Source organism: Rattus norvegicus, chromosome 12 (assembly GCF_021556685.1).
Source record: "Rattus norvegicus strain SHRSP/BbbUtx chromosome 12, alternate assembly SHRSP_T2T, whole genome shotgun sequence".
In the NCBI taxonomy this organism is placed as follows: Eukaryota; Metazoa; Chordata; class Mammalia; order Rodentia; family Muridae; genus Rattus; species Rattus norvegicus.
This window is the reverse complement of record NC_141545.1, coordinates 44,849,701-44,875,653: the sequence shown is the minus strand read 5'-3', so window position 1 is coordinate 44,875,653 and position 25,953 is coordinate 44,849,701. Positions and strand designations below refer to the sequence as shown.

The 25,953-nt window shown below is 50.8% G+C and overlaps 1 protein-coding gene across 9 annotated transcripts in view; it reads left to right on the top strand.

The window, feature by feature from the left end:
• Med13l (mediator complex subunit 13L) overlaps nucleotides 1-25,499 on the top strand; it is a 196,681-nt gene extending 171,182 nt beyond the window's left edge. For 5 of the 9 annotated variants that reach the window (XM_087578967.1, XM_087578966.1, XM_087578972.1 and 2 more), the window contains 16 exons: nucleotides 167-372; nucleotides 3,158-4,107; nucleotides 6,054-6,233; nucleotides 6,637-6,860; nucleotides 8,388-8,580; nucleotides 9,193-9,595; nucleotides 10,199-10,418; nucleotides 11,343-11,531; nucleotides 11,998-12,221; nucleotides 12,310-12,479; nucleotides 14,915-15,073; nucleotides 16,113-16,289; nucleotides 17,580-17,737; nucleotides 19,260-19,421; nucleotides 21,337-21,449; nucleotides 22,779-25,499. In XM_087578967.1, coding sequence (XP_087435093.1) covers nucleotides 167-372; nucleotides 3,158-4,107; nucleotides 6,054-6,233; nucleotides 6,637-6,860; nucleotides 8,388-8,580; nucleotides 9,193-9,595; nucleotides 10,199-10,418; nucleotides 11,343-11,531; nucleotides 11,998-12,221; nucleotides 12,310-12,479; nucleotides 14,915-15,073; nucleotides 16,113-16,289; nucleotides 17,580-17,737; nucleotides 19,260-19,421; nucleotides 21,337-21,449; nucleotides 22,779-22,911 — 3,861 coding nt within the window. In that variant the 3' untranslated portion in view covers nucleotides 22,912-25,499. The remainder of the gene's footprint in view (nucleotides 1-166; nucleotides 373-3,157; nucleotides 4,108-6,053; nucleotides 6,234-6,636; nucleotides 6,861-8,387; nucleotides 8,581-9,192; nucleotides 9,596-10,198; nucleotides 10,419-11,342; nucleotides 11,532-11,997; nucleotides 12,222-12,309; nucleotides 12,480-14,914; nucleotides 15,074-16,112; nucleotides 16,290-17,579; nucleotides 17,738-19,259; nucleotides 19,422-21,336; nucleotides 21,450-22,778) is intronic. The other 4 variants (NM_001419791.1, XM_087578968.1, XM_087578974.1 and 1 more) reach the window with 1 other exon arrangement.
• The last annotated feature ends 454 nt before the right edge of the window (nucleotides 25,500-25,953 follow it).

The following is a 25,953-nucleotide window of genomic DNA, read 5'->3' as shown; positions in this document are numbered from 1 at the left end:
ACACTGACCGCTGCTCACCAGCAGTGAGGGCATTAGGTTTTCCCTCTCACTCCGTCATGTAGAGAGCTGTTTCTACAGCAGATTCTGTGCCCGGGTTTTAGGAAGCGCTGAGCACCCAGGGCTGGCTTCGGCGTGCCAGCATTAACCCAGCCCCTCATTGTCACAGGACTTTTCCTACGTGCACAGAGTGCCGCAGTTCCAGCCTTTCGTGGGCTCTTCTATGTTTGCTCCACTGAAGACGCTGCCAAGCCATTGCCTGCTGCCTCTGAAGACACCGGATGCCTGTCTGTTCCGGCCCTCATGGGCGGTTCCTCCGAAAATGGAGCAGCTGCCCATGCCCCCTGCAGCCTCTTCCATTAGAGACGGCTACAAGTACGTGCGCAGCTCTACCACTTACCGCATGCGATGCAACCATGCTGGTTTCCAAGTGCTCGTCACAGGGCCACGGCAGCTCAGGCTCAGACTGGTTTCTTGCTTACTCTCGTTTGTGACCATGTTGTCTTTTGCAGGACCGTGTGTTTATTTTTAAATGAGATTTCCTCTGTGCGTGAGCGCGTGTGTCTCTCTGTGCATGAGCGTGTGTGTAGACAAATTAAGATTATTTCAGAGAGCTGTGTGTAAGTGTAATGTGGCGTTTGCCGTAGAACCTACCTCCGATTGGAGTTGCTGATGGTTGTCAGTAGTGGGAGGAGCTTTGGTTTGTGTAAGGTAATGATTTCAGCGTGGGACTTTAAAGTTAGGTAATACAGTAACAGATTGAGGCGTGATTGGGAAAAGTAAAGGGAGAAATTGCTGGTGACTTGGTGTCTCGTCTGCCCAGAGAAACAATATTTGTATCAGCAGTGCAAACTCTGTTTTCTTTGAAAGAAAGAACTTCTTCCTCAGATAAAGCAAAAATTTACAAACACAAATGTGTGTCCGGGCCATGTGCATGTGTGGATGGACCAGCGCTTTGCCAGTCTCACTGCAGGGATTGTGGAGATGAGTGGGCTCCAGCACTTGCCCCTTCTCAGGGACCGTTGTCAGGCAGGGAGACTGACTGTATGTTGGCCCATCTGAGCCAGCAGCGAACTCAAAGATGATGAGCCTTAGGAGCGAGTAAACCAGTTCTGCCTCAGGGCTCATTCTGGCCATGTGTCTGTGATAGACACCAGCAGTTTACATGGTGTCAGCTTGAGGAGCTGGGTGGGAAGGGGCAGAAGGACCCTGGACTTGGAAGCCAGCACCTATGCCATGTGACAGTTCTGCCTCCTGAAAAGACTGTGGGCTTGAAGGACCCTGGCCCTGGATATTCCGCTCCTTCCAGTAGATTATTCTCCCCAGAGCTGTGGGAATGTTCCAGCAGCCAATGACTGCAGACCGCAGTGGGGAAGGGAAAGGACTGCCAGGCCGGCTGCCCTGGGAGTGCCTGGCCGGGCTCTGCCAAGCTCTATTTGGGCTCTAGCTGCTGAGCGAGGTCCTGGAGCCTCAGCCCCAGACTCTCTGGACAGGTTCTGATAGTCTTCACTCTCTGAGTGGCCACTCCCACCCATCCATCGCCTTCCCCCTATACCCTCTGCAGCCAGAGGTTAGACTGGCGGCCTGGTGGAGCCTGTGCTAAGGGAAGAGATTTTGCTCACACTGTCTGATGTGGCTGTGGCCAGTGTTGGCTCCTTATCATGTGGCTAGTGGGTTCTTAGCTCTGCTTCCCTTAAAACTAGCCCTGGGGTCTGGGAACTGCTTTACCAGGTGGCACAGCTTGGCACTGCCAGGTCCTGCTGTGCTCTCCAGTGCCACTGCACTGGGCTTGCCTGTCATGCTTGGTATACTTGCTGATGCTTGCTTCTGTCTCTCTGCTGACTGCCCCACTTTTCACTCAGGATTGGTTTCCAGTTCCTTCTTAGGAAACAGGGAAGAATGAGGCTGCTAAGTAAGATGAACTGTTTTCTACCTAGGGAACAAGTGAAGTATTTAGATTTTCAGCTAGCAATCATGGTTCTGTTTTAATCCACTGTAAAATCATTTTAGGATCTTGTTGACCAGCAAAATTTAAAGGAATCCAATAAATGTACAGATAGTTATTTATTGCACCATTCAGTTTCTCTGTCAGCTTTTGTCTGAACCCAAGAAATCCTTGTAAGTCAAAGTTTATGTAATTACTGCCTGGTTCAGATACCTGAGCCAATGGTACAAGTTCTAAAAGACTGCAGGGCGATGGCTTGTGGAAGTAAATGGGTGTGAAGCTCACTGAGGAGCACAGGCTTCATGTGTCGAGTCATTAGGACTGAAGTCCTTGCGAGTGCACATAGTGAGCTTGAGCCTGTGCGCTGTCTACAGGCCTGTGGGAGTTGTTGAGGGTGTGCTTCAGGGCAGCTTTAGAGTGGCAGGGCATGCACATGCTGCAGACGTGATCTCCCCAAGCCACTGCTCATGAGATAAACAGCCCTGTCTGTCTCAGAACTGAGAGAGATTGAAGGAAGAAGGGGACCCTCAGGGACCTCTTGGTGTGTCCTTCCCAGTGACTGCTGAGTGACAGACACTAAGCCCTGTGCTAGACAGACAGATGGGCACAGCAGTCACACAGTGCTGGGGACACTCACGCCTTACCAGGGCTACCATCTGACTTAGGAAAGCACCACATTTGAATGTGGATTTGGTTACAGCCACTTCAGTATCATTGCAGAGTTGTGGCCTCTAGGAAAAGTGCACAGGCAGAGACGCAAAGCCGTAGCTGTAGAGTGGACGCAAACCCAGCCTGCACTGTCTGGGCTGCACTCTGAGCACCATTAGTCCTCAGCAGCTCCCCAGCAGGCCAGGGTGAGCACTGTGTAGTGTGGATTATGTAGAAAGGAAGTGTGTGTGTGTGTGTGTCTGTGTGTGTGTCTGTGTGTGTGTATGTGTATGTGTGTGTATGTCTGTGTGTGTGTCTGTGTGTGTGTCTGTGTGTGTGTCTGTGTATGTGTGTGTATGTCTCTGTGTGTGTCTGTGTGTGTCTGTGTGTGTGTATGTCTGTCTGTGCTCATGTTCTGCTTCTCCCTTTCCTTTTCTCTCTCCCTCCTTTTCTCTTTTGTTTTTGAAGAGAAAATTGCAGATGCTCAGTGTGGGCTGTGGTGTGGGATGTGCAGGGTGGCTTCTGCCTGTGCACTCCACCCTCACTGCTACCTTGTGTTTGTTGCAGCAATGTGCCTAGTGTTGGGAGCCTCGCAGATGCAGACTATCTGAACACACCCCAGATGAACACCCCTGTGACGCTCAACAGCGCTGCCCCTGCCAGCAACAGTGGAGCCGGGGTCCTTCCATCTCCAGCTACCCCTCGATTCTCTGTGCCCACACCTCGAACCCCCAGGACTCCAAGAACTCCCAGAGGTGGGGGCACTGCTAGTGGCCAAGGGTCTGTGAAATACGATAGCACCGATCAGGGGTCACCGGCTTCCACCCCCTCTACCACAAGGCCCCTTAACTCTGTGGAGCCTGCCACCATGCAGCCAATTCCTGAGGCCCACAGTCTCTATGTCACCCTGATTCTGTCAGATTCCGTGATGAATGTCTTCAAGGACAGGAACTTTGATAGCTGCTGCATTTGCGCCTGCAACATGAACGTCAAGGGGGCAGATGTCGGGTTGTACATCCCCGACTCCTCCAAGGAGGACCAGTACCGTTGCACCTGTGGCTTCAGTGCGATCGTGAACCGGAGACTTGGTTACAACTCGGGGCTGTTCCTCGAAGATGAGCTGGATATTTTTGGGAAGAACTCTGACATTGGCCAAGCTGCAGAGAGACGCCTGATGATGTGCCAGACCTCCTGCCAATCCACCTTGCTTCCTCAGGTGGAGGGCGCCCGGAAAGCCCCAGAGCCCCCCGTAAGCCTCCTCCTCCTCCTCCAGAATCAGCACACACAGCCCTTCGCCTCTCTCAGCTTTCTGGATTACATCTCCTCCAGCAGCCGCCATGCACTTCCCTGTGTGAGCTGGACTTATGACCGGGTGCAGGCAGATAACAATGACTACTGGACAGAGTGCGTCAATGCATTGGAGCAGGGGAGGCAGTACGTGGATAACCCCACAGGCGGGAAAGTGGACGAGGCGCTGGTGAGAAGTGCCACCGTACACTGTTGGCCGCACAGCAATGGTAGGTATCCCAGAGAGCAGGCTTCTTTCAGAAGTTATCTTGCTGCCCACGATAACCAAAGGACTGGAAGTGAGGGCTGGGCTGTGTCCTCTGCCTAGAGGCTGGGCTGTCTTCTCCTGAAGCTTTTGGAGTAACTGCCTCCCAAGACTTTGCCATTCCATTACACCACAAGCAGCGGGTGCATTCTGGCCGCTTGTAGCCATGCTTGTAGCTTGTAGTGTGTAAAAAGGATAGTCCGCAGTCCTATCTCTAGGTATCCAGTCATCCTACGGTATGCAGTTGCCTTGGTGTCTCTTCCTGGAACTGACCACACATGTCCGGAGTATTTTCTCCTGTTGGTTGCTCAGTATGCTACATATCAGTGACCACATGTGACTTTGCTGTGGTTACAGGGGTACATCCTAGGGGCTTGTGCTATTTAAAATTGCCAGTCAGCCCATGTAGACCATAGTAGAGCTCGTGGGCTCGAGCCCAGCCCTGGGGAGGAGAGGAAACCTACCTCCAGTTGACAACCATGTTTGGAATTGGGCTCTACAAATGCTGACCAGGCTGCTCCTTTGCTGCTCTGGGATACACCAAGGGCGGAAGGCACCTGCCTTCCTGGACTTCGTAATCTATTTAGGAGAGTGACTGTTGCATATTAAATAAGCACACAGGAAGCCTGTGGAAGCAAATTGTAAGTGATGGAAACGAGGGAGGACCCCCATGTGTGGAGGTCAGGGCTGCCCCTGAGCAGGCAGCAACAGTTACACTAGGTGACATCAGGTTTGTGAAAGTAAGTGAAGGACAGAAGTCTGCATTCTCACCAGACTATAGGATGAGGAGAGAAAGCACGAAGGACAGATCTGGGGAAACTGAAAACCAAATAGAAACCAGCAGGCTGGGACTAGAGAGGCACACAGTTGCTGGGGCTGGGACTAGAGAGGCACACAGTTGCTAGGAGCCTGTACTTGTGCTATAGGAACAAAGGCTGGGAAATCCCTGAATTTCAGGCTACCTTGGTCTACATAGCAACTTCCAGGCTAGTCTGGACTGTATAATAAGACCTGGCCTCAGGGGGGAAAGTGCCTGTACTCCCAAGTAAAGGACCTGAGTGTAGTCCCCAGCAGCCATATCAAAGTACCCATAAGCCTGTAGCTCTAGCCCCAGGGGATTTGATGACCTCACTGGCCTCTGTGGGCACCTACACTTCTGTGCTGGTACCCGAATGTGATAAAACTGTCTTTATTTAGATTTATGTCTATGCATGTTTTGTCTGCTTGTATGTCTGTGCACCATGTGCATGTCTGGTCCCTGCAGAGATGAGCAGAGGTCAGAGGATTCCCTGGAGCTGTAACTCCAGATGGCTGTGAGCCACCATATCAGTGCTGGTACTTGACCCCGTCCTCGGCAAGGACAAGTGCTTGTGACTGCTGAGCTGTCTCTCCAGCCCCAACTTACGCTAATTTAATAAAAGAAATAGTTATGCAATGAGGAGAAATAAATAATAGCTTGCTTTAGGGTGGGAAGAAGTAGGTACATTTCAGAGCTGTGTAGATAGTATAGGGCCTCTTTATAAAACATCCAGTGTTTCTCAAGGATGGATATTTTACAAGGTTTTCTAGGTCTCTCCCTTTTTGTTCCCTTATCCTCAAAATGGTAATGTATAAATGAAAGGAACATGGTGACTAAGGAAACTTTGTGGCCCTCTGTCTTCTGGAAACTCTTGGAAGCAGGTTTACATGATCCCTTTACTTCTCTCACAGTTTTCTCAGTTGAATGCTTCTGAGTAGTGTGACCTACTTCCCTCTTTATGCCTGTTAGCAAAGTACCGGTTCTTCAATTTGGAAGAGCCTTTCTCTTGACTCCCAGGTCGCCCATCTCTTTTAGTGCAGACCCAGGATGGCATCTAGAAGGGGGCATGCTCCCCTGACATCCTTGTCCTCTGCTCTTTTCTCCTCCCACAGTGCTGGACACGAGCATGCTCTCATCCCAAGATGTGGTGCGCATGCTGCTGTCCCTGCAGCCCTTCCTACAAGATGCCATCCAGAAGAAGCGCACAGGCAGGACCTGGGAGAACATCCAGCACGTGCAGGGGCCACTCACCTGGCAGCAGTTCCATAAGATGGCCGGGCGTGGGACCTACGGTGAGTGAGCCTTGGCGCCTCTGAGGTTCCTTTAAGCTTCCATGCTCTGCTTGCTGCAAGGCCTGGCCTCTCTGCTCATGTGTAGCCTCTGCCTCAGCCCACGGTGCCTGTCCTCAGGCCTCCTGCTCCAGGGCCAGGACTTATGTGGTACTCAAGCACACTGAAACAGTGTGCCTGTTAAGGAAACCTGGCTTGCTGCTTTCTGCCCTTGCTCTCCTTGCCCTTCCTAAGATGGTTTGACTCTTATGAGGCTTTTCACTGGGGCCCATCTAGTGAGCTGATAGCCGGAGGCCCACAGAGCATGTCCTAGGCTCCCACGGCTCAGACACATGGGTCAGGGGCTGCCCAGCTCTCCAGCATGGGAAAAGACTCACCTTCCTTCCTAAACAGCACTGTCTTCCAGGTTCAGAAGAGTCTCCTGAGCCACTGCCCATCCCCACGCTGCTGGTGGGCTACGACAAGGAGTTCTTGACCATCTCACCCTTCTCCTTGCCCTTCTGGGAGAGGCTGCTCTTGGAGCCCTATGGGGGCCACCGCGATGTTGCTTACATTGTGGTGTGTCCAGAAAACGAGGCCTTGCTCGAAGGAGCCAAAACTTTCTTCAGGGACTTGAGTGCTGTATATGAGGTGAGCATGTCGTGGGGCTCCCTCTCTGATGTGGGGCCTGCATCCGGCTGTAACTGAAGGAATGAACCTGGAGCTCGATCTTAAAGAGAATTTGTTGTAAAGAGGGGTGAATGTTGAGCCTGGAGACAGGAGGCACATGCACTTTACATTTGCATTTTGGCTATAAGAGTTTCAGAAAGTGGTACCAAAAACATTTACCTTGAAATACCTGAATGAAGGATAAATTTAATTCCTCATGCTCTGTTGTGCTTTAGTACTACTGTGTTTATCTTCATACTAGAATTTGGTAGATTAGAAATCTGGTAGCCACATTGATAGGAAAAGCAGGAAGGTAGTTTTGCATTTTTAGTGTGTAAGCTCCTTCAGTTGTGAGAGGCCTGACTCCTGGGTCCTTGGTGTCTTGCACTGAAGCGTCAAGGCCTGGCTCTTGTAAGCCCAGTACCAGGGCGCCGATAGCATGACACAAAACCAGTATTTGTAAAGTGTTTAGGATGCTGTCTAGCACTTGTGGGGTCCACAGAAATGTCCGCACAGAAGACCTAGCTGAGTGTCAACTATCCTCCAGGACAGAGCTCACACTCTGGGTGAACAAGGACGAGGTGAGCTGAGGGGATGCTGACATACAGTGAGTGGCATATGTTAAGCAGGAAGTGAACCCTTAGATACTGTCACTTCTGACCATGGTCTGCTCTGTGGGTACAAGACACAGATAAGTCACAATTGAGCTGTCACAGACAACTTGTCTCCCTTCTGAATGACCCTCTGGTCTGATCCAGAGTGTCATGGCTCACTGAGTCTGGTTAGGTATACCACCCTGCTCTGAGGGAGCTGCAGGCAGTAGTCCCTCCTGCTCATACCAGTGTCCTCCGGGAGTGTTGGGTCTTCTGTTGCCATGAGAAAACACTGACAGAGAGCAGCACACGGAGGAAAGGATTTGTCAGTTTCTAGGGTACAGCCCACTGTGGAGGGAGTCGGATAGGAAGCTGGAGGCAGGAACTGAAGCAGTGGCCATGGGAGAAGGCTGCTGGCTGGCTGGCTTTCTCTGGCTTGCTCAGCTGCCTTTTTATGCATCATCCGCAGTGGGCTGTGCCCTCACATCCATCACTAATCTGGAAAATGCCCCTCGGGCCAATCTGATGGAGGCATTCCTTTCTTGAGATTCCCTCTTCTCAGATTAGTCTAGGTTCGTTCGTGTCGGATTGATAAAAGCTAAGCAGCACAGTGAGCTGTCACCTCAACAGCCACAATAAGGGGGATATGGCCCCTTCCCAGCCTGGCAGAACGCCCCCTTGTTAGAGCTGATTCCCTGAACTCTCTGCCCCTGCCAGTATCCTGGCAGCTTCTGACTCTTAGAGAGTGTCAGCACACATGGTGCTGTAACTGCTCTGCCTCTTTAGAGGACCACACCCGGGCGGGAAGGACTGGGCAATTGCAGGGATGGGACGTCTGCCAGGGAAGGCCAGCTGATGTGCTGACGTGCTTCTGTGGAGGGTGGTTGCTGTCAGTGACCATTGCATGTGCTGTCAGATGTGTCGGCTGGGGCAACACAAGCCCATCTGCAAAGTACTCCGTGACGGGATCATGCGTGTGGGCAAGACCGTGGCACAGAAGCTGACAGAGGAGCTTGTGAGCGAGTGGTTTAACCAGCCGTGGAGCAGTGAGGAGAGTGACAATCATTCCAGACTCAAACTTTATGCTCAAGTTTGCCGCCATCACCTAGGTAAAGGGGAAATGATTGGCATGGGAGGGTTGGTAAAGACAGTGGGAAAGTCTCCTCCTCCCTGGCAGGTGCAGCATTGTGGGTCTTTGTCTCCATGTTCTGGGAAGGTTATTTGTTCGTTTGTTTGTTTGTTTGTTTTTTTGTTTGTTTTAAATGTAGCCTTGGCTGATCTGGAACTCACTATGTAGACCCACCTCTGCCTTCTGAGGCATATGCCACCATGCCTGGCTAAATCCTGATGATAAATTATGATGTATGTTTTGTAAATTTGCTTATTGGGGTTACATGTGCTTATAGCCATGTTGAAAACAGCAGCGTTCCTTGACGTTAGCTGCTTGAGCTTGAGGAAGACTTGAGAGCTTGCCAAGCTGCGCACCCGTCCATGGTGCACTATGAGACTGGGCACAACCACAGGTCCAGTCTCGGGGACCTGAAGGAGACTGGTTAGCACAGTTTTTTTTCTCTCTTCCTGTAAGCAGCTGTAGAACTGACAAGTTGTTTTGTGTGCATTCAGCCTTTTGTGTAGGAGTTCATATCCACATGTGGTGGGGGTTTTCAAGGTGTCCACAGGAGACTGCTAGGGTCACTAAGGCCACTTTTGTCTTCCTTCAGCACCTTATTTAGCCACTCTGCAGCTTGACAGTGGCCTGCTGATGCCACCTAAGCACCAGAGCCCACCAGCAGAAGCACAGGGACAAGCCACGCCTGGGAATGCTGGGTCTTCAAGTTCAGGCTCAGGAGCGCCTCCAGCTGGCAGTGCATTCAACCCCACATCCAGCAGCTCTGCAGCAAGTAGTTCATCCTCCTGCTCTGGGCCGCCGGGCTCCTCAGCCACCTCTGCTCCAGGCATCACTCAGATGAGCACTACCTCTTCTTCAGGATTCAGTGGTGGGGTTGGAGGGCAGAACCCCAGTGCTGGGGGCAGCTCCACAGATGGAACCCCAGGGAACGTGGCTTGTGGAGATGCTGAGCATGCGCAGAGCTGCGCCCAGCCCTCACAGGACGGACAAGACAGGTGTGTGTGCCTCACAACCAGTGGGCCTGCCACTTGGTCACGCACGCCCCTTACTCCACCTCTCACACACTCTGTCTGGGAATCCAGACGAATGCTTCTGCCATGCTTGCTAATAGGAAGTGACAAGCGCTGCTCTGAGGGAGCATTAAGAGAGGGAACCAGTAATCAGCGTGCTCATTACTGAGTTCATTAAATAGTAGTGTTTAAAGCCTTTGTGTACACTGATAACAAAGGGAAGAAAGGGATGAGGGAAAACGTGTTTCAGACTAACACAGATACGAGTGCCCGGTACTAACACACACAGACATGTTTGCAGAGTTTGGAATTTGGGGATATTTGCATAGGCTCTACTAGCCAGCATCCTTTGCCTGAAAATTTGAAACCCAAGACCCCCAAGTTGGGTCTCACATATGGGTACCACAGAGCAACTTGCGGTTTTTGTACTGCTGTCTGTTTCCTCTCTCGTCTTTGAAATGTCGAGCCTGACGTGTGACATGTGTGATGCCTTGGATCACCGCCGGGGGGGGACCTCGGGGGCTCGGGTTGATTTGTTGGTAGAGTCTATCTTTGCTGTCAGAGCCTCACAGCCGACTCTTTCTCCAGTGTCACAGAGAGGGAGAGAATAGGAATCCCCACGGAGCCCGACTCTGCAGACAGCCATGCCTACCCTCCAGCTGTCGTCATTTACATGGTGGACCCCTTCACCTACACTGCAGAGGAGGACTCCAGCTCCGGAAACTTCTGGCTGTTGAGCTTGATGCGCTGCTACACGGAGATGCTGGATCACATCCCCGAGCACATGAGAAGCTCGTTCATTCTCCAGGTTGCCCTCCACTGACTTGCTCTTCTTGCTTCCTCGTGTGTGAGACAGGGTTCTAAGGAGCCTGTGGAGAGCAGTGCTCCTTCCTTCAGGCCTCTGTACTTTGGACCCAGCCATCTTTCCGTCCTAGAGCGTTTCTGCGCTTGTCTCATTGCAAGGTCAGGGCTCTCTTTTCCTGGTTAACACGGGGACACTTGTCATAAGAAGACTTTGTTGTCCTGAGACAGGTCTCACTGTGGTACTGAGACTGACCTCCAGCTTCTGATGGCCCATCCCCTGCAGTGCTGAGACTGGGCCGCTCCAGCTAGTGATTATGTGTCGGCCGTGCTCACGTGGGTCTGTGCGCCGTGTGCTCACTTTTCCCACTGCTGTAAGCGGAGCCTGGCAAGCACGCTGGTCCACTGTTCTTCAGGCTAAGTCCTTCTCACAGTGGCTTCTCGAATGTAGACGCTGAAATGTCATTTTCCAAAATGCCTGCTCTTGTTTCCTGAGCAGGGAGTGAGCATGCCTACTCTGCATTTTTACTAGGTTTAAAATGAAGTGACCGTGAACTGCTTGTACAGTGGGGTGGCTCATCACCACTTACCTTGTGTTACACCCCAAGTGCACCTCATTAGATACCACGGCAGCCAGCGGGCATTGTCAGATGTACAAATGGGCACACACTAAGAAGCCAGCTTTAAAGTATGAGGCGGTGGGACAGGACAGTCCTCAAGGAAACTGGCTACCCATACTACCTTCTCAAATGGCTGGTGGGCATTTGAGGAACAGCTTTTCTGTCACTGGGAGGAGTCAGGCCGTAGTCACATTTGGCTTTAGGTTATGGACTTGAGGTTCCTTCTTCCCACTCTAGCCATAAGCCCGTGCCTTCTCGTTTCTCAGCGGCTGGCTTGTGGGGCTGAACCGACCGTCGCTTGTGTCTCGTAGATTGTGCCTTGCCAGTACATGCTGCAGACAGTGAAGGATGAACACGTCTTCTATATTCAGTACTTGAAGTCCATGGCGTTTTCAGTGTACTGCCAGTGCAGGCGGCCTCTGCCTACACAGATCCACATCAAATCCCTCACGGGCTTTGGGCCTGCAGCCAGCATTGAGATGACCCTCAAGAACCCGGAGGTGAGTTTTGTAAAGAGTCATCTTCTGCTGCAGTGCAAACCAGGCACCTCTCCTGCCTCTCAGCTTAGCGCTGTCTCTGTCTCCGTACCTTGCCAATCTCTCAAGTTTACTGCCTGGGACTCCAGACCTCCTGAGGCTGCGCATGATGGATCTCATGTGGCTTCAGCGTCTGTTGACATCCAGTCAGCTTTGTTCTTACTTTCGGACGTAGTGGTTTCTTTCAGTCAAACATTGATGGCTTATGCCATCTATTAGACACATGTTCTAAAGCACTACCGCAGGGCCTACAGTACTTTTGCTTTCTGTGTGTTCATTGCTCGCTGTGTGTTTAGTCCTGGGGAGAGGGTGGTGGGGACAGCCTATTGCCATCGCTCTGTTCTTCCCTTGGTGTTGCTCGCTCTGGGCTTTATTGTAAATGCTATCTTGGTTGGCCTTGTGCTGATAACGAACCTGATTCTTATTTCAGCGGCCCAGTCCAATCCAGCTTTATTCCCCTCCCTTTATATTGGCCCCAATCAAAGACAAGCAGACAGAGCCGGGAGAGGCCTTCGGTGAGGCGAGCCAGAAGTACAACGTGCTGTTCGTGGGCTACTGTCTGTCTCATGACCAGCGCTGGCTCTTGGCGTCCTGCACTGACCTGCATGGGGAGTTACTGGAGACCTGTGTTGTAAACATTGCTTTACCAAGCAGGTGAGACCCCTTGCTGATTGGGTCAGCTTCTGTGTTAACTCTGGGCTTAGAAACGTGTGCCCTGCCGTGTGACAACTGACTCGTGTAGGACCCTTCCTGTTCCTCTCTCTGTCAGGTCACGGAAGAGCAAGGTGTCTGCACGTAAGATCGGGCTGCAGAAGCTGTGGGAATGGTGCCTGGGGATTGTCCAGATGACATCTCTGCCCTGGAGAGTTGTCATTGGCCGCTTGGGGCGGCTTGGCCATGGGGAACTGAAAGGTAAGCAGGTGTAGGAGCAAAGGACACTGAGCTGATGGCTGGAGACTGAGCAAAGCAAGTTGCCCCAAAGGCCAAAACTCATGACCGTGACTCATGTATACAAAGGGATAAACCAGAAGTTTAAAAACTCTATAGTTCCACCCCTCCCCAGTCACTTACACAAATAATATTTTAAATGGAAAATTGGAGTTTGTTTCATCAGCATAAAGTAATAGTTAAATTTTATAACATTACATATTAAGGCAGTAAAAAGAAAGGATTAAGACGTCTATCAGAAATTCTACGTGATTGTTATAGTCATATGTAAGAACAGCAGTGTGTAAATGCTTGTTGTGTACATGTGATCCTGGATTGGATCTTCAGCAGGACCCCTGCGGGCTCACACACACAGCATGTGGGGCAGCGTGGCTGAGAGACACGGTTGACAGCGGACGCCCTGATCCTCTGGCTCGTGCAGTCTTCCCATCCACCTTCCACAGGGTTCCCTGAGCCGCAGGCGCAGGAGTCGTGGTGTAGGTTACGGTCTCACCAACATGACTACCTGGACTTGGGCTGAACAGAGGCATGCTGACATCCATGGGCAGCCCAGGGGCCTCAGCCGTGCACAGGACCACAGCAGCTAAGGGATAAGAGCACAGCAATTGACCATCCACTACCAAATGATCAGCCCAGAAGATACACACTTGAGTAACGTCCAGATCGAGCACATTCAATTTAGGGTTACATATGTGTAGAGTGTACATGGATGCATGGAGCAACTAATAGGAAAAGAGGCCGTGAATCTGAAAGAGAGCAAGGAGGTCAATATGGAACGGTTGGGAGGGAGGGAAGGGGAGAATGAGGAAATTATTATAATCTCAGTAAAAGAATTAAAGAGAAAGAAGACATACATCAGAGTGGATAGTGTCCTTGCCAAGGCCTGAGAGTACAGTTTCCTCTTGCAGAGCAGTTAATTGGTTTGCAGTTCTTCACTTCTTCCCGTGTGAAGTCAGAACAGGATAAGAGCTGCATGAGTGCCTATTCTGTGTGACTGAGGCAGGCAGCAGACTGTAGTTCATGCCAGCCCGTGTTAGAGTGAGTACACTGCTTGACTACAGGAAGCGGAGCCGGGTACTGTGCAATCCCTGGAATTAAACCATTGAGAGGCAGAGCCCATGTGCGAGCTGTTCCCTGTAGGGCAGGTCTGTACTGAGTTTCAGGCTCAGAGCCACGTGTGCACACACTACAGCGTGTGCCAGACTGAGAGCGTTTCTCCTAGCCACACTTGATGTTGTGGACTGGGAGAAAGTGGGACCTTTTCATGTTTTAAACAGCGTGGCACTTAGATGAGTCTTGTATCAGTACCCTGGGGGTTAATACATTGGGGATTCCTCCCATCACTTCTGTCAGGTTGGCTCTTCTCCCCACTCTGCTTTTTAGTCAGTTTTCCCTCTTAAAGGCTTTCAGCTATTCATGACCCTTGGGAAGGCGGGGAAATAATAGACAAGAAGCAGGCGCGAACATGTCTGTCACTTAGTCACTTAGCGTTGAGAAAATGATTAAGGCCCCTCCTCATAAGATCCCTCCGTGTAAGATTGTGGGAAGGGGTGAGCTCCCCTTCCCTGTCCCTTAAGGGTAGAGCCTGAGTGTGGCCAGAGGAACTGCAGACAGCGGAAACACGGATTCACCTCCCAGCCGACCTGGGGCTCCTCCGCTTGGAGCCATGGTCTGAGTGAGGTCATGCAGAAGCCCCCAGCTTCTGGGTAGCCGTCATGTCTACCGGTTAACTGCCAGTGTCTGCCCAGAAGAGTCGGGCCTCGTTGCTGCGTTGTGGTGCTCCTACCTGTCTTGACTTCTGCCATTTGAAGATATTTTCTTCCTGTTCTCAGCTGCTTTCTCCCATTCCACAGTGACTACCATTACAAGTATAAGTACACTGCCCTGTCCTTGCCCCAGAAAGAATTGTGTGACTGTAGAAAGCCTGCAGCTGAGCCCCATGTGCTCGGTAGGGGGCAGTGTGACATAGCACTTAGACAGGGTGCCATCGTCACAGAGACGCATCAGTAGTGCTTAGACAGAATGCTGCTGTTTAGGGGCAGTGAACAGTGTCAGAGGGAAGTGAAACATCAGACCCTAGGGAAAAATGGCTACCCCAGGCTAGCCCAGCCAACACAGACCTCAGCAGTGAAAGGATCTTAGAACCTGGATCTGCCAGGATCTGTTGCAGGCCCCTCGAAGGGTACTCTAGACAGCATGGCAGCCTACGTACAGAAGAGCAGGCTTTTGTTTCTGTGTTAATGCAGTGAGAGAGAAGCTATGTAACAGAGGAGGACTGAACACAGAAAGCCCTACTCCCTTTAGAACTGAGCCACAACACTTACATTTCCCAGTGAAAATGACAGATGTGTGAAGCACCATGCAAGCTTGTAAACACTGTGTGTGATGTCTGACTTTAGATTGGAGTATCCTCCTTGGAGAATGTTCACTGCAGACAATCAGCAAACAGCTCAAGGATGTGTGCCGCATGTGTGGGATCTCTGCTGCAGACTCTCCTTCTATCCTCAGTGCCTGCCTGGTTGCCATGGAGCCCCAGGGGTCCTTTGTAGTGATGCCAGGTGAGTTGTCTCTTGTCAGTTCCGTTGACTGGGTATTTTATCAGCCCAGTACATGCAAAAGGCCATCCGTGGATACACACATGTAGAGTTAAGTACTATGCTTCTAACCTGGAGACTGAGAGCTTCTGATGAAGAAGATGAAGTCCTGGGCACAAGTGAGAGCACAAGCCATGACTGCTGGGTGTGTCTGCCCCAGTCTCCTGTTGTCATGGGATCTCGCCCTCCAGACAGCCTCTAGGTGCCAGTGTGGCACCTCGGGAAGGGTTTTAGTGTCTGTTGTTGTTGAGGACGAGAAGTGGAGCAAAGAGAGGAGTGTTTAGCATAGTGCCAGACATGAGTGAGCTCTGGGGACTCTCGGGACCTCAGCTACAGCGCCTTGCAGCTGCGCTGGCTGTGGAAAGCCACAGCAGAGCCGTGCTCTGACTGCCACTAAGCTGCTGTACTGTCGGGATCTGTTTCACATTTTAGATACAGTGTGTCTTTGAATCCCGTTAACTCCCGTTCTGTATGAAGTCAGGAGCGTGTCTGAGGACAGGCTTCAGAGCAGGACAATGGCTGAACTGTCTGCTCCTTGGACCTCTGGTCTCCTGCAGCACTGACAGCAGTTTACACACACCTTTTAGAGTCTTGTGCCCTCATTTACACAGAAGTGACACTCGGTGCCACTTCAGGGTCGTGTGCTGTGCCAGCAAGGTCCATGCATGGAGTTTAGCACAGGCCAGCGTCTGGCAGGCACTAGGCAGGGTTAAGAAGAGCATTGGGTGCTGTCGTTCAGAGTGCTGCGTCTATAATCGTGACCACAGATGGAAAGTATGCAGGCCTTAGGGCTCCAGGTCACTCAGTGGCTAAGTCATTTGCAGAATGTGTGCTGACTCTGTCCAGGTTTATCTCCACATTTGCATGTGAGGGGAGGGTCAGGCGATTGTCACTGGTGGTCTCAGAGGTTCTCTAAAGACATTTAAGCAGCTTTACACATCACCTGACACCTCACTGGGGCTGTCGGTCTGCAGAGGCACCTGACACAGCTCTGCTTATTTAGATGCTGTTACAATGGGCTCTGTGTTTGGCCGAAGCACTGCGTTGAACATGCAGTCGTCCCAGCTGAACACACCTCAGGATGCCTCCTGCACCCACATCCTGGTGTTCCCGACATCGTCAACCATCCAGGTGGCTCCAGCCAACTACCCCAATGAGGATGGGTTTAGCCCCAACAATGGTGAGCAGAGGGCACAGTCGGAGGTAGAGTGGGGTATGGGGTGGTGGCCATGTGTGTGCATGTGTATGTCTTAGCCGTGTTCTAGGAGCCATGGGAAGGGAGGAGCTGCAGTGTCACCATGTTCGGTTCGTGCTTTTGTGCCTCTGACAATCCCTTAGAAAGGGTTTGTGTTGCTCTGGTTTCAGACTACAGCAAAGAAGCTGTGGCAGTGCTCCCGCAGCCCGTGAGGCTTCAGGGAGCAGGGTGCCCGAGCTGTTCCTTCCCCACTTTGTGCATCTTGGCCTCCACCCACAGCTGGCACTACCCGTTTGCAGGGTAGACGTCCCTCAGTGAGCGTTCACTAGTGCTCACTGGAAACACATCAGCCCGCTCCACTCTCTCTCCACCCGGTTAAGTTGACAATTAACCACCAAGCCACAGAACATGGGCGATTAACGTAGCCCACTGTCTGTTAGAGACAGACTAGCAGCTGTCGGCAGACGTCTCCACCTGTTCTCTGTGGACCTCAGTGTGGAGGGCATGGCCGTGTGAAGATACCGCCTCTTGGCTCACCCTGGGGATGCAGTTTGCTGGAGAGCAACTCCTTATCTGATTATTCTTAAAGGAATTGTTCTAATACCTGTATAGGCTTGCAAAAAGAGTCATAGACCATAAAATCCCACATTCTGTGCATCTGTTTGTGCTATTGTTGGACTTTTACCATCTTCTAGTCGTTGTGCCTGCTATGTGGGGAGGGGAAAGGATCCCAGAGTGTGGGCTCATGGCAGCTGTCCATGCTAACTGGGTTTGTGATAGTTTTTCCTTCATGTTTTTCCTTTCCAAATTTGCTGCAAGTCCGCCCTTCCTCTGCAGTGTAGAAGGGAGAGCATCTCCTAATGAACATTGCCTTTGGTCTTCTGTGGGATGGGCTTCTCCCACTGCAGGGCAGGCTTCTCCCTGTCCCCTGACGTCAGCCTTCCAGTCCTGTGGTACTGATCATGTAGCTGGGGTCGCCTTGCTACTGGACAGTGCCAGCATTGGCCGTGCAGCACCTGAGCCGCCTTTCACTTTTCATGTGTCTTTGAAGGCTGAAAGGAATCAGGGCCTTTCTTCTTCCATGGCTGTGAATTCCCCACTGTATTTTTACTTTGTTAGGTTGTCACTGGAGAGAAACCCAATGGCAGTTTGTAGCACTTGCATACAGTAGGCACCTGTTAGGTACAGCATTCCTGTGACAGTTGAAGATTAACAGAACACAGGATGGCAAGGTGGAGCATGGTTCCTTTTTAACTTCGTTGTGTTTCCCTCTAGATGACATGTTCGTAGACCTTCCATTTCCAGACGACATGGACAATGACATTGGCATCCTCATGACCGGGAACCTCCACTCCTCTCCCAACTCCTCTCCGGTTCCCTCTCCGGGCTCTCCCTCTGGAATCGGGGTGGGCTCTCACTTCCAGCACAGTCGGGTAAGGACTGTTGGAAGGAGGTTGCTGAGAACAACCACAACTCTCAGGAAAACGCCGCCCCCCCCCCGCCCCCCCCCCCCCCCCCGCCATGCACTGACTGCACATGACTCTCGCCCCAGAGGTCTCGGTCTCAGGGACACAGCTCTCCAACCTGTCTTGGAGAGCAGGGATTTAGAAAGAAGCATTCAGGCAGTCTTAGTGCTCCCTTTATTAGGAAGTTAGTCCTCCTGTGTGCAAGGCCTTGGTGGTGCTCCTGCCTGCTGCTTTGTTGGTATCGGATGGCAGGGGAGGTGGAGGGCTGAGAAGTAACAGGTGCGTGCTCCTCATCCTGGCCTCTCCCGAGGATTTGAAGCCTTTTCCCCCTGAGCTAAAATGCTAAGACATTTTTCCTCTTAGTCTTTTTCTTAGATATTTTCCCAGATAGCGACTTAACTGAGAGGCAGGAGGCAGACCTGTGGCTCGCATGTGCAGTGGCTGGAGCTGAGGAAGTCCCTGCAGTGTGTGGTTGGTCTGTGGCCTGTGTGCATGCACTTTCTCATGTGCAGTGCTGGCCATGTTGGCAGCAGCCTGCAGGGCATCAAGAGCCACCCAGTGTGGAGTCTTCAGATGTGCCCAGGTCATTGCTACAGGCCAGTGAAGGTGCCAGCTCCATCTTTAGGTGCCGTGGATTGATGGGAGGCTTAAAGGTCAAAAGCTGCCCTGTAGCTCATGTTAGCCTTGTCCCAGCCAATGGCTCAGGCCTCATGGCTGTATGGTACCTGCAATTGAGGTTCTAGGACTAAGTCACTGAGGCGGTGCTGTGTGGTGTCTCACCCTGAGCAAGTGCCAGCCAGCCTGCGTGCACTGACTTGTAGAGGGGACCGTGCTGCCAGCGCTGCCGTCACGTAAGGGTGATGAGGAGAAGGAAGGGTTAGAATAGCGTCACTTTACTCATGGAGCAGCTGAAGGGACAAGGTGCCTTGAGTACAGGTGACAGTGAGTGATCGGTTTGTTGTTTTAATGCCTCCTATTTAGAAAAAGAAAATGGCCCTTATTAATGTACTACATCAAATCCTACCGACTCTAATTCTGGAAAAAGAAAATGTGAAATTAGGGGTTGGGGATTTGGCTCAGTGGTAGAGTGCTTGCCTAGCAAGCACAAGGCCCTGGGTTCGATCCTCAACTCCAGAGGGTGGGAGGGGGGCAAAAAGACAAAAAATAATATGAAATTATTCTGGCCAATGGAAAAAAGCGAAGTCAGGACACAGTAGAACACGCACACCCATATCTGTGCACATAACCCTCAAACCCAGGAGCTAAATAAGGTAGAAGGATCAGACTCGAAGGCCAGCCCACTTGAGGCCTGCTATAGAGCAAAGAGAAAGCCTGTGCTGCCTCCTTGACTACATGGTCCTGTGTGCGACTTAACCTGGGATAAACACTTGAGAAGGAGAGGGTGCTAAAGTGACTGGTGTGCATAGCAGGATGAAAGCTGCAGGCAGCTTCTGGTGGTGCTCACTGTGCTTTGGACCTTGTTTTTCAGAGCCAGGGAGAGCGGCTTCTGTCCCGGGAGGCTCCAGAGGAGCTCAAGCAGCAGCCCCTGGCCCTTGGGTATTTTGTATCAACTGCCAAAGCTGAGAACCTCCCGCAGTGGTTTTGGTCATCATGCCCGCAGGCCCGGAACCAGTGCCCACTCTTCCTGAAGGTTGGTCCGATGCACTCTGGAGCGTGAGAGAAATCAGTGGTCTGTGTTCTGTTTGGTTGGAGCTAGAAATCCCCTCTTCCTTTCTTGGTGTCACTCAGTCTGGGGTGGTTGTAGTTACAGGACAGTGGAGTTCAGAAGAGGGACCCAAACTTGCTGTTAAGAAGTGAGTCCACATTAACCTTGGAGGCCATCAGGGTCCTGGTGTAAGTGTGGGAGTTACCTGTGGCTCGACCTGACTCTCTCCCAGTCAGTACTATGGCTGCCAGTAAGCTACAGCACAGTCCTGCCTGGCTGCACCCTGGCACCATCCACCATGGAGCAGAGCCAGGTCATCAAGCCTTCACATCTCTGTGTTTTCCTCCTTGTATGGTTTTATTGGTCGGATCCTAAGGCTTTAAAACAAGACCCACACGTGCTGAGGGTGAAGGAGCCTGGGAGGGGATCGGTCCCTCCCTTGCAGTTTGGCAGAGACACAGGTTTGAAAGTACGTGGGGCAGAGCCATGGGGAGAAGGACTCTTGGTAAGGGAGTGGACTGAGCGATAGCACTCCTGAGCTCCCCCTGTGGCACAACATGCCCACCTCCAGCCATCGGATGTTGGCAGGCGTGAGAAATGACATATGTACTTGGTACATGCCCATGCCTGGCTATGAAGGGGGCTGAGGTGGGAGGTCACATGACTTGTGAGTTGAAACCAGCCTGAAGGGCTCAGCAACACTGCCTCAAAATAAGCAAACCCAATGAGGTGCGTGAGAGCTGAGGAAGAGCTGCATGCCTGTTAGGAAGGCTGACTGAACCAGCTCTGTAGCACTGCACGTGGATCTCAGTGGGCAAGAGCTGTGAGGGACTTGTGAGGCATGGAGTAACCTGTGGGAACATTTAGTCAGTCAGCAAAGCAAGGAGATTCCCTAGTACTGTTAGGGTCAATTCCAAACCAGAGGTGACAAACAAGAGGTAGTGTGTCACTCTGTGCTCAGAAATGCCAGGCACGGGTGGTTACGGAGACTGACTGAGCATGAAGGAAATGACTGTCTCCTTCACAGAGGTTAGTCTTTTTCACTCTGCTGCATTGAGACAGCAGACAGACAGAGCCTTCTGCTGTCCTCTGGCTGACATGCCCCGCCTTGCGCAGAATGCTCTTACCTACCCTGGAGGTGTTTCTGCATGCTCACCCTGGAGGTGCACCCATAACTGAACCTCTGGATCAAACAGTGGGTTTGTGAGAATCTGAGGAGTAGAAGGGTTGAGAAGCCCCACAGTATGAAGCAACTACATCCAGAGTGCAGAGCCTCGATACTCAGTCCTCCTTAACCCTCACGCCAGATCATCAGTGAAGCCTGACTGTAGCCTATTAGTTGATACAAAGGAATCACACATTTTCAGTGTGTATAATACTAAAGATTCTCATCTGTAAGCGTTACCGCATTAGTTTACAAGGGAAATGATGTATAGTATTTGGTTTGTTTTAACATATTCCAGAGGTTAAATACTGAAAACAGAGTGACTGTCAGGCCACACAGCGTTACATAGGAACGGCTGTTTGTGTGCTTGACTGCTGTGTTAGAGAAGCAAGATGTGCTGGTGAATGGCCCAGTCAGTCGGGGACCCCGCCCAGTCCGAGATGTTCCTGCTGGGAGGGAGTCACTGCAGCAGGCTGTCTTTAGACCGGCACATGTGTGCTCTTGAGTGCGTGCACACCAAGGAACTTTTTCCCTCCAGAAGCAAAATGAGGTGGGCTAGACCAGAAAGACTTTGAACTTAACTCTAGGACGTGGGACTGTGTCCCAGGAGATGACTGGGCAGTTGGAACCTGGGCACACAGCAGCTGACTCTGCACAGCGCAGGAGCTGGGCCTCGCTCACTCCTCACGGTGCTGCTCTGCACCTGGAGATGACAGTCGTTTGTTCTTCCCCCAGGCCTCACTCCATCACCACATCTCTGTAGCACAGACCGACGAGCTCCTTCCTGTCAGGAACTCTCAGCGGGCTCCACACCCTCTGGACTCCAAGACCACATCTGATGTTCTAAGGTAGATTCTCCTGGAGGCAGCACTGCGGGCCTTCGCAGTGCTGCTCCTTCCTCCTCGCCCCCTTTGGAGTGCTGGTACAGGGCGGTGCTCACAGACACTGCTGCTCGTGCAGGGACATGCGGCCTGTGTCCCCTGTGCACTAGGCAGTAAATGAGGGACACTTCATTCTCTATTCTAAGGAGGTGACACAAGTGTAAACCTGGGCGGAAGGGCAGTTAGAGAACAGTGCCTGGGGATGGCTCTGCGTTGAGAACACGTCTTGGCCTTCCTTGGCACACATAGGTACATGGGCATGACTACACTGTACATTGTGTTATGCATCCCGGAAGCACGCATTCTCTCACTGTTTTCAGCGGGGCATACAGTTTTGTGCTCTGGGTCTGGTGTAATTGCGTATGCCTATAATCCCAGAACTTGAAAGAGAAGGCATAAGAACCAGGAGCTCAAAGGCATCCTTAGCTACTTACTGAGGTCAAGCCCAGAGTCCAGCCTGAAGTCAGGAGATGCTGTCTGTGGATGCGCATGCCAGAGTCAGTCAGTGTCTTCTTCAGCTGCTCTCCGCCTTACTCTTTGAGACAGGGTCTCTCACTGAGCCTGGCACTCAGCAGCTGATGGGCCAGCTGGCCAGTGAGCTCCCGAGATTGACCCATGTCCGCCTTCCCCCACCTTGCCTCCACCCTGCTGTTGGATAGTAGTTGTGCACTGTTGCACACTGCTTTACATGAGTGCCAGGGCACACACTCAACCTTTGTGTCACCCAAGAGTGGAGCTTAGAAACCAAACAGCAAGCAAGCAAACAAGAGCTATTGGGTACCTTGAGAAATAAGCTTTTCTGAGTGGCCTCTGGGGTACTGTGCTTTGGAAATGGGAGGTGTACGGATGCCTCAGCAGCAGCTTGGCTTCCAGGGTCCCTGGAGGAACACAGAACAAGGGCCTTGTAGCAAGTTAAGCATAGCGGTCTGCACCCAGGTCCCCAGTGCCCAGGCAAGCAACTAAGGCTGTGGTCGAGAGTTTCAGGCTAGCCTGGAATAAATAGCAAGACCCTGCCCACCCCGTTGTTTTTTTCCAGTGACCACAACAGAATACTCTTGAGAAACTTGGGAGGCCAAGTGTGGGTAAAGTATCAGGTGCACTCTGAACAACTCAGGATGGTCAGTACAGTCTCCGTCGGCGTCTAGCTAACATGGAACGGTTACCACTCAGTGGCTTCATGATCCTGGCAGCCCTGAAGTGGGCATGCTGCTGTGAAAGAATGCAAGGTGGGGTGCATGGGCCCCATCCCCCCAAGCCATGTGGCCCAGAAGTTGATCTCTGTGCTCTCCCTGGCAGGTTTGTGCTGGAGCAGTACAATGCCCTGTCCTGGCTCACGTGCAATCCGGCCACCCAGGACCGTACTTCCTGCCTTCCCGTCCACTTTGTGGTGCTCACGCAGTTGTACAATGCCATCATGAACATGCTCTAACCGGGAAGCGCTTGCCCTCTGCCTCAGCTCCTCCTGCAGCCTTGGCCAGGGAGCCTGCTCCACTCTGCAAATGGCCGGCCTTTTTCAGAGCACTCCCTACAGCCCTGCACTGTGACGCCTTCTGAGCAGGCACATGCTCGTTCTGCAGTGTTCATTGCCACAGTGACTCCTTGACGTGTCTCATGAGGACCTGGAAGTTTCCATAAGCCGTGACTTGAGCCAATGTGTGATGTGTGCAGCCTGCAGTCCCCAGGAAGTGGTGACTGTTGGTGGCCTCAGAGTGAAAGAGAAGAGACAACGTCCTTTTGCACAAGAGCCTGCTCTCAGCCTCTGTTTAGTACCAGGCTGTCCAGCCCTCTGAATGCAATCCTCTAGCCAATGGTGGATGCCTGTGGGTCAGTCACCCCGTACTTTATAACCTGGGATGTGTCACAACTAAGCACCAGCCCCAGTACAGGATCTAGCACTGGGGCTTCCGCCTCCCCAGCTGTCAGGAAGGCTTTGGTTGGTGGCGCACCTGTGTGGACACGAGGTCTGGAGACAGCTGCATCTGTTTTATTTATTTTTAATTTTGTTGTAACTTTTTTGCAACTTTGTTTTTTCTAATCTTGAGGACCAGGTACAGTAGCTGAAACCCACTGAGACCCACCATAGGATTCTCTGAGTACATACCTCTGTCCTAGAAGCCAGAAAAGGAGTGAGAACAAGTGGGGAGACCAAACCTGAAGGGTAGTGTAGTAACACACCCAGCGGTAGACTGGGAAAGCAGTCTGTGTGGCCGCACCTTGTGTGGGTCACACTTGTATACAAAGGTGGTCAGGCTCAGCCCCGAGCTGGAGGCAGAGACCTTGTCACTTCTCTATACAGTCACATGGAAATACCTTTTCTAGAGAATTCTTACAGAAAGCCAGGTCTCTCCTTTCATTAGATCAAAAGGGACTTGTGTACATATCACAACCCAAAGTGTTTGCTCACAAAACCAGTTACAAACACAGTGAAAATTTTCTGGACCATAGGAATATTGTTTCAAAGAAATATTACAACTCAACCATTAAATCAGTACTTGAAGCTGAGCCTCTATGTGGGACTTTAAAAAAAAAAAAAGCCTTTTTTAAAGCATTAACAGCTGATTGAAGTATTTTTGACTCCCTGTCCCAGACCTTTGGGTTGACTTTGAAACCCTGTTTCTAGCCCTTATGTCGTATGTTTCTGTCTGCGGGTGGTGGGTGTGGACTGGCTTCCCAGAGCCTCCTGACGGGCCGGCACTGAGCCCGGCTCCCGTGGGAGAGTCATGCAAACTAAGTTCTTCCAAGAGACTTTGATGTCCTGGTTATTAACAAAGAAAAGGAAAAAAATGTAATAATTGAATGATTTTGTAAAAGTATTTTTCTTGAGATAATCTAACGTTTAAAACATTATATTAACATGTGGTGGGAATGTGAACGCAGAGAAATAACTTGTAAATGGGTGATTGTTCTCTGTCTCACCAACTGGGGGGGTTGCCTTTCCAATGTATAGCTTAAAAAATCTGATATATCAAACCGTTTGTATCTAACGTGTACAGTGTAAAGTTGACCTAAGATATCGCAGTGCTATTTTTTCTTATCAGAGAGGAAATCCTCAAGGCCTTTTGAAGATGACGGAGATGTGAACTTGTATAAAGTCACCCGGGAGGGCGGGCTGCAAACCAGATATTTGTAATCCTTACCACTTGGGATAGCTTCTCTCTCTCTCTCTCTCTCTCTCTCTCTCTCTCTCTCTCTCTCTCTCTTTTTTAAATGGGCTGTTTTTACTGCAGGGGCTTTTCTTCCCTAGAGACTCAACTCTACACAGAAAAAGAGAAAAGGAAAAAAAAATACAAAAAATAAAAACAGAAAAAAGCTATAAAAAGTTTTAAAAGAAGGCAGCAAAGGGTAGCTTTCATCTGGTGTCTTTTATTTAAGTTTTTTAAGTTAAGAGAAGCTGGTGACATATTTATACGTTTTTGTGCAAAAATAAATGAATGGCAATAGATTTAAAAAATCTTATGTACTTCTGTGTGAAAAAGTCTGTGTAATATTTCCCTTAAATATGCATTATTTTACTTGTGAGTTTTTTACAGAATTAATCTGAAATGTACAAGCCCTGGATTTGCTACAGAGTGAGAAGTTATTTTATTTTATTTTTTTTTATTTTTAATTTTGAAAACTCTGCAGAAATCAGAACTCCCACCATGGTTTGAAAAGGGAGGAGGGAGGGGAGGCGGGAGGGCTGGTCCGGCATGCCTGTATGTATCTCTCAGAGCCTTTTTTAAATGTAAAAGCTGTACATTTCTGGGAAGTTCTGATTTTCTTTTTTGTTTCCTTTTTCCTTCAAGCATTTTGCAGTGAGCTTCTTTTATATATAGCAGACAATTGGGAAGAATACAAAACTATGTGACGTTCATTTAAGAACTACAGCACAGTGCTGGTTCAATACACTAAAGACTTTGATAAAAAGAAACAATGACAAAGGCCTCCATTTTAAATGTCATTCATATATACCTTGTGGATGAGAGCTATATACTTTTACACACTTTTTTAGAGGAATAAATTATTGAATTACTGAAACCTTGAGTGGCTTTTTTCCCCTCCCACCCTGTCTCGGTACTGAGATCATACTGTTCTGGTGCATGTGCACCCACCACTGACTGAACAGCACTGGCCTGGTGACCATTGTATTACCTGCCACCCCAACCGTGGTCCTTGACCCCTGTGGTATCATCTGGCATCGTCGCTCCCAGGTCAGGTTCCAGATACACCAGCATGGAGACCCGCCCAATGCTTGAGTGTAAATTGGGTCCTTAGCCTTGAGCAGGGTAGATGTGATCATGTCTCCTACTGGGAGATTTGCAGTCAGCCCTAGGACAAAGTGACAAATCCGTTTGCACTCTCCCTCTTGCTCTCCCGACGTACAGGCCAGTGACAGTAGCCTGCCATCTTCCATGCCACACTCAAGCAAGTCCTGCTAAGCACACACCATCCGCTGTGATGGCTTTTATTTTTTCTTCCAGCAGAGAACCCA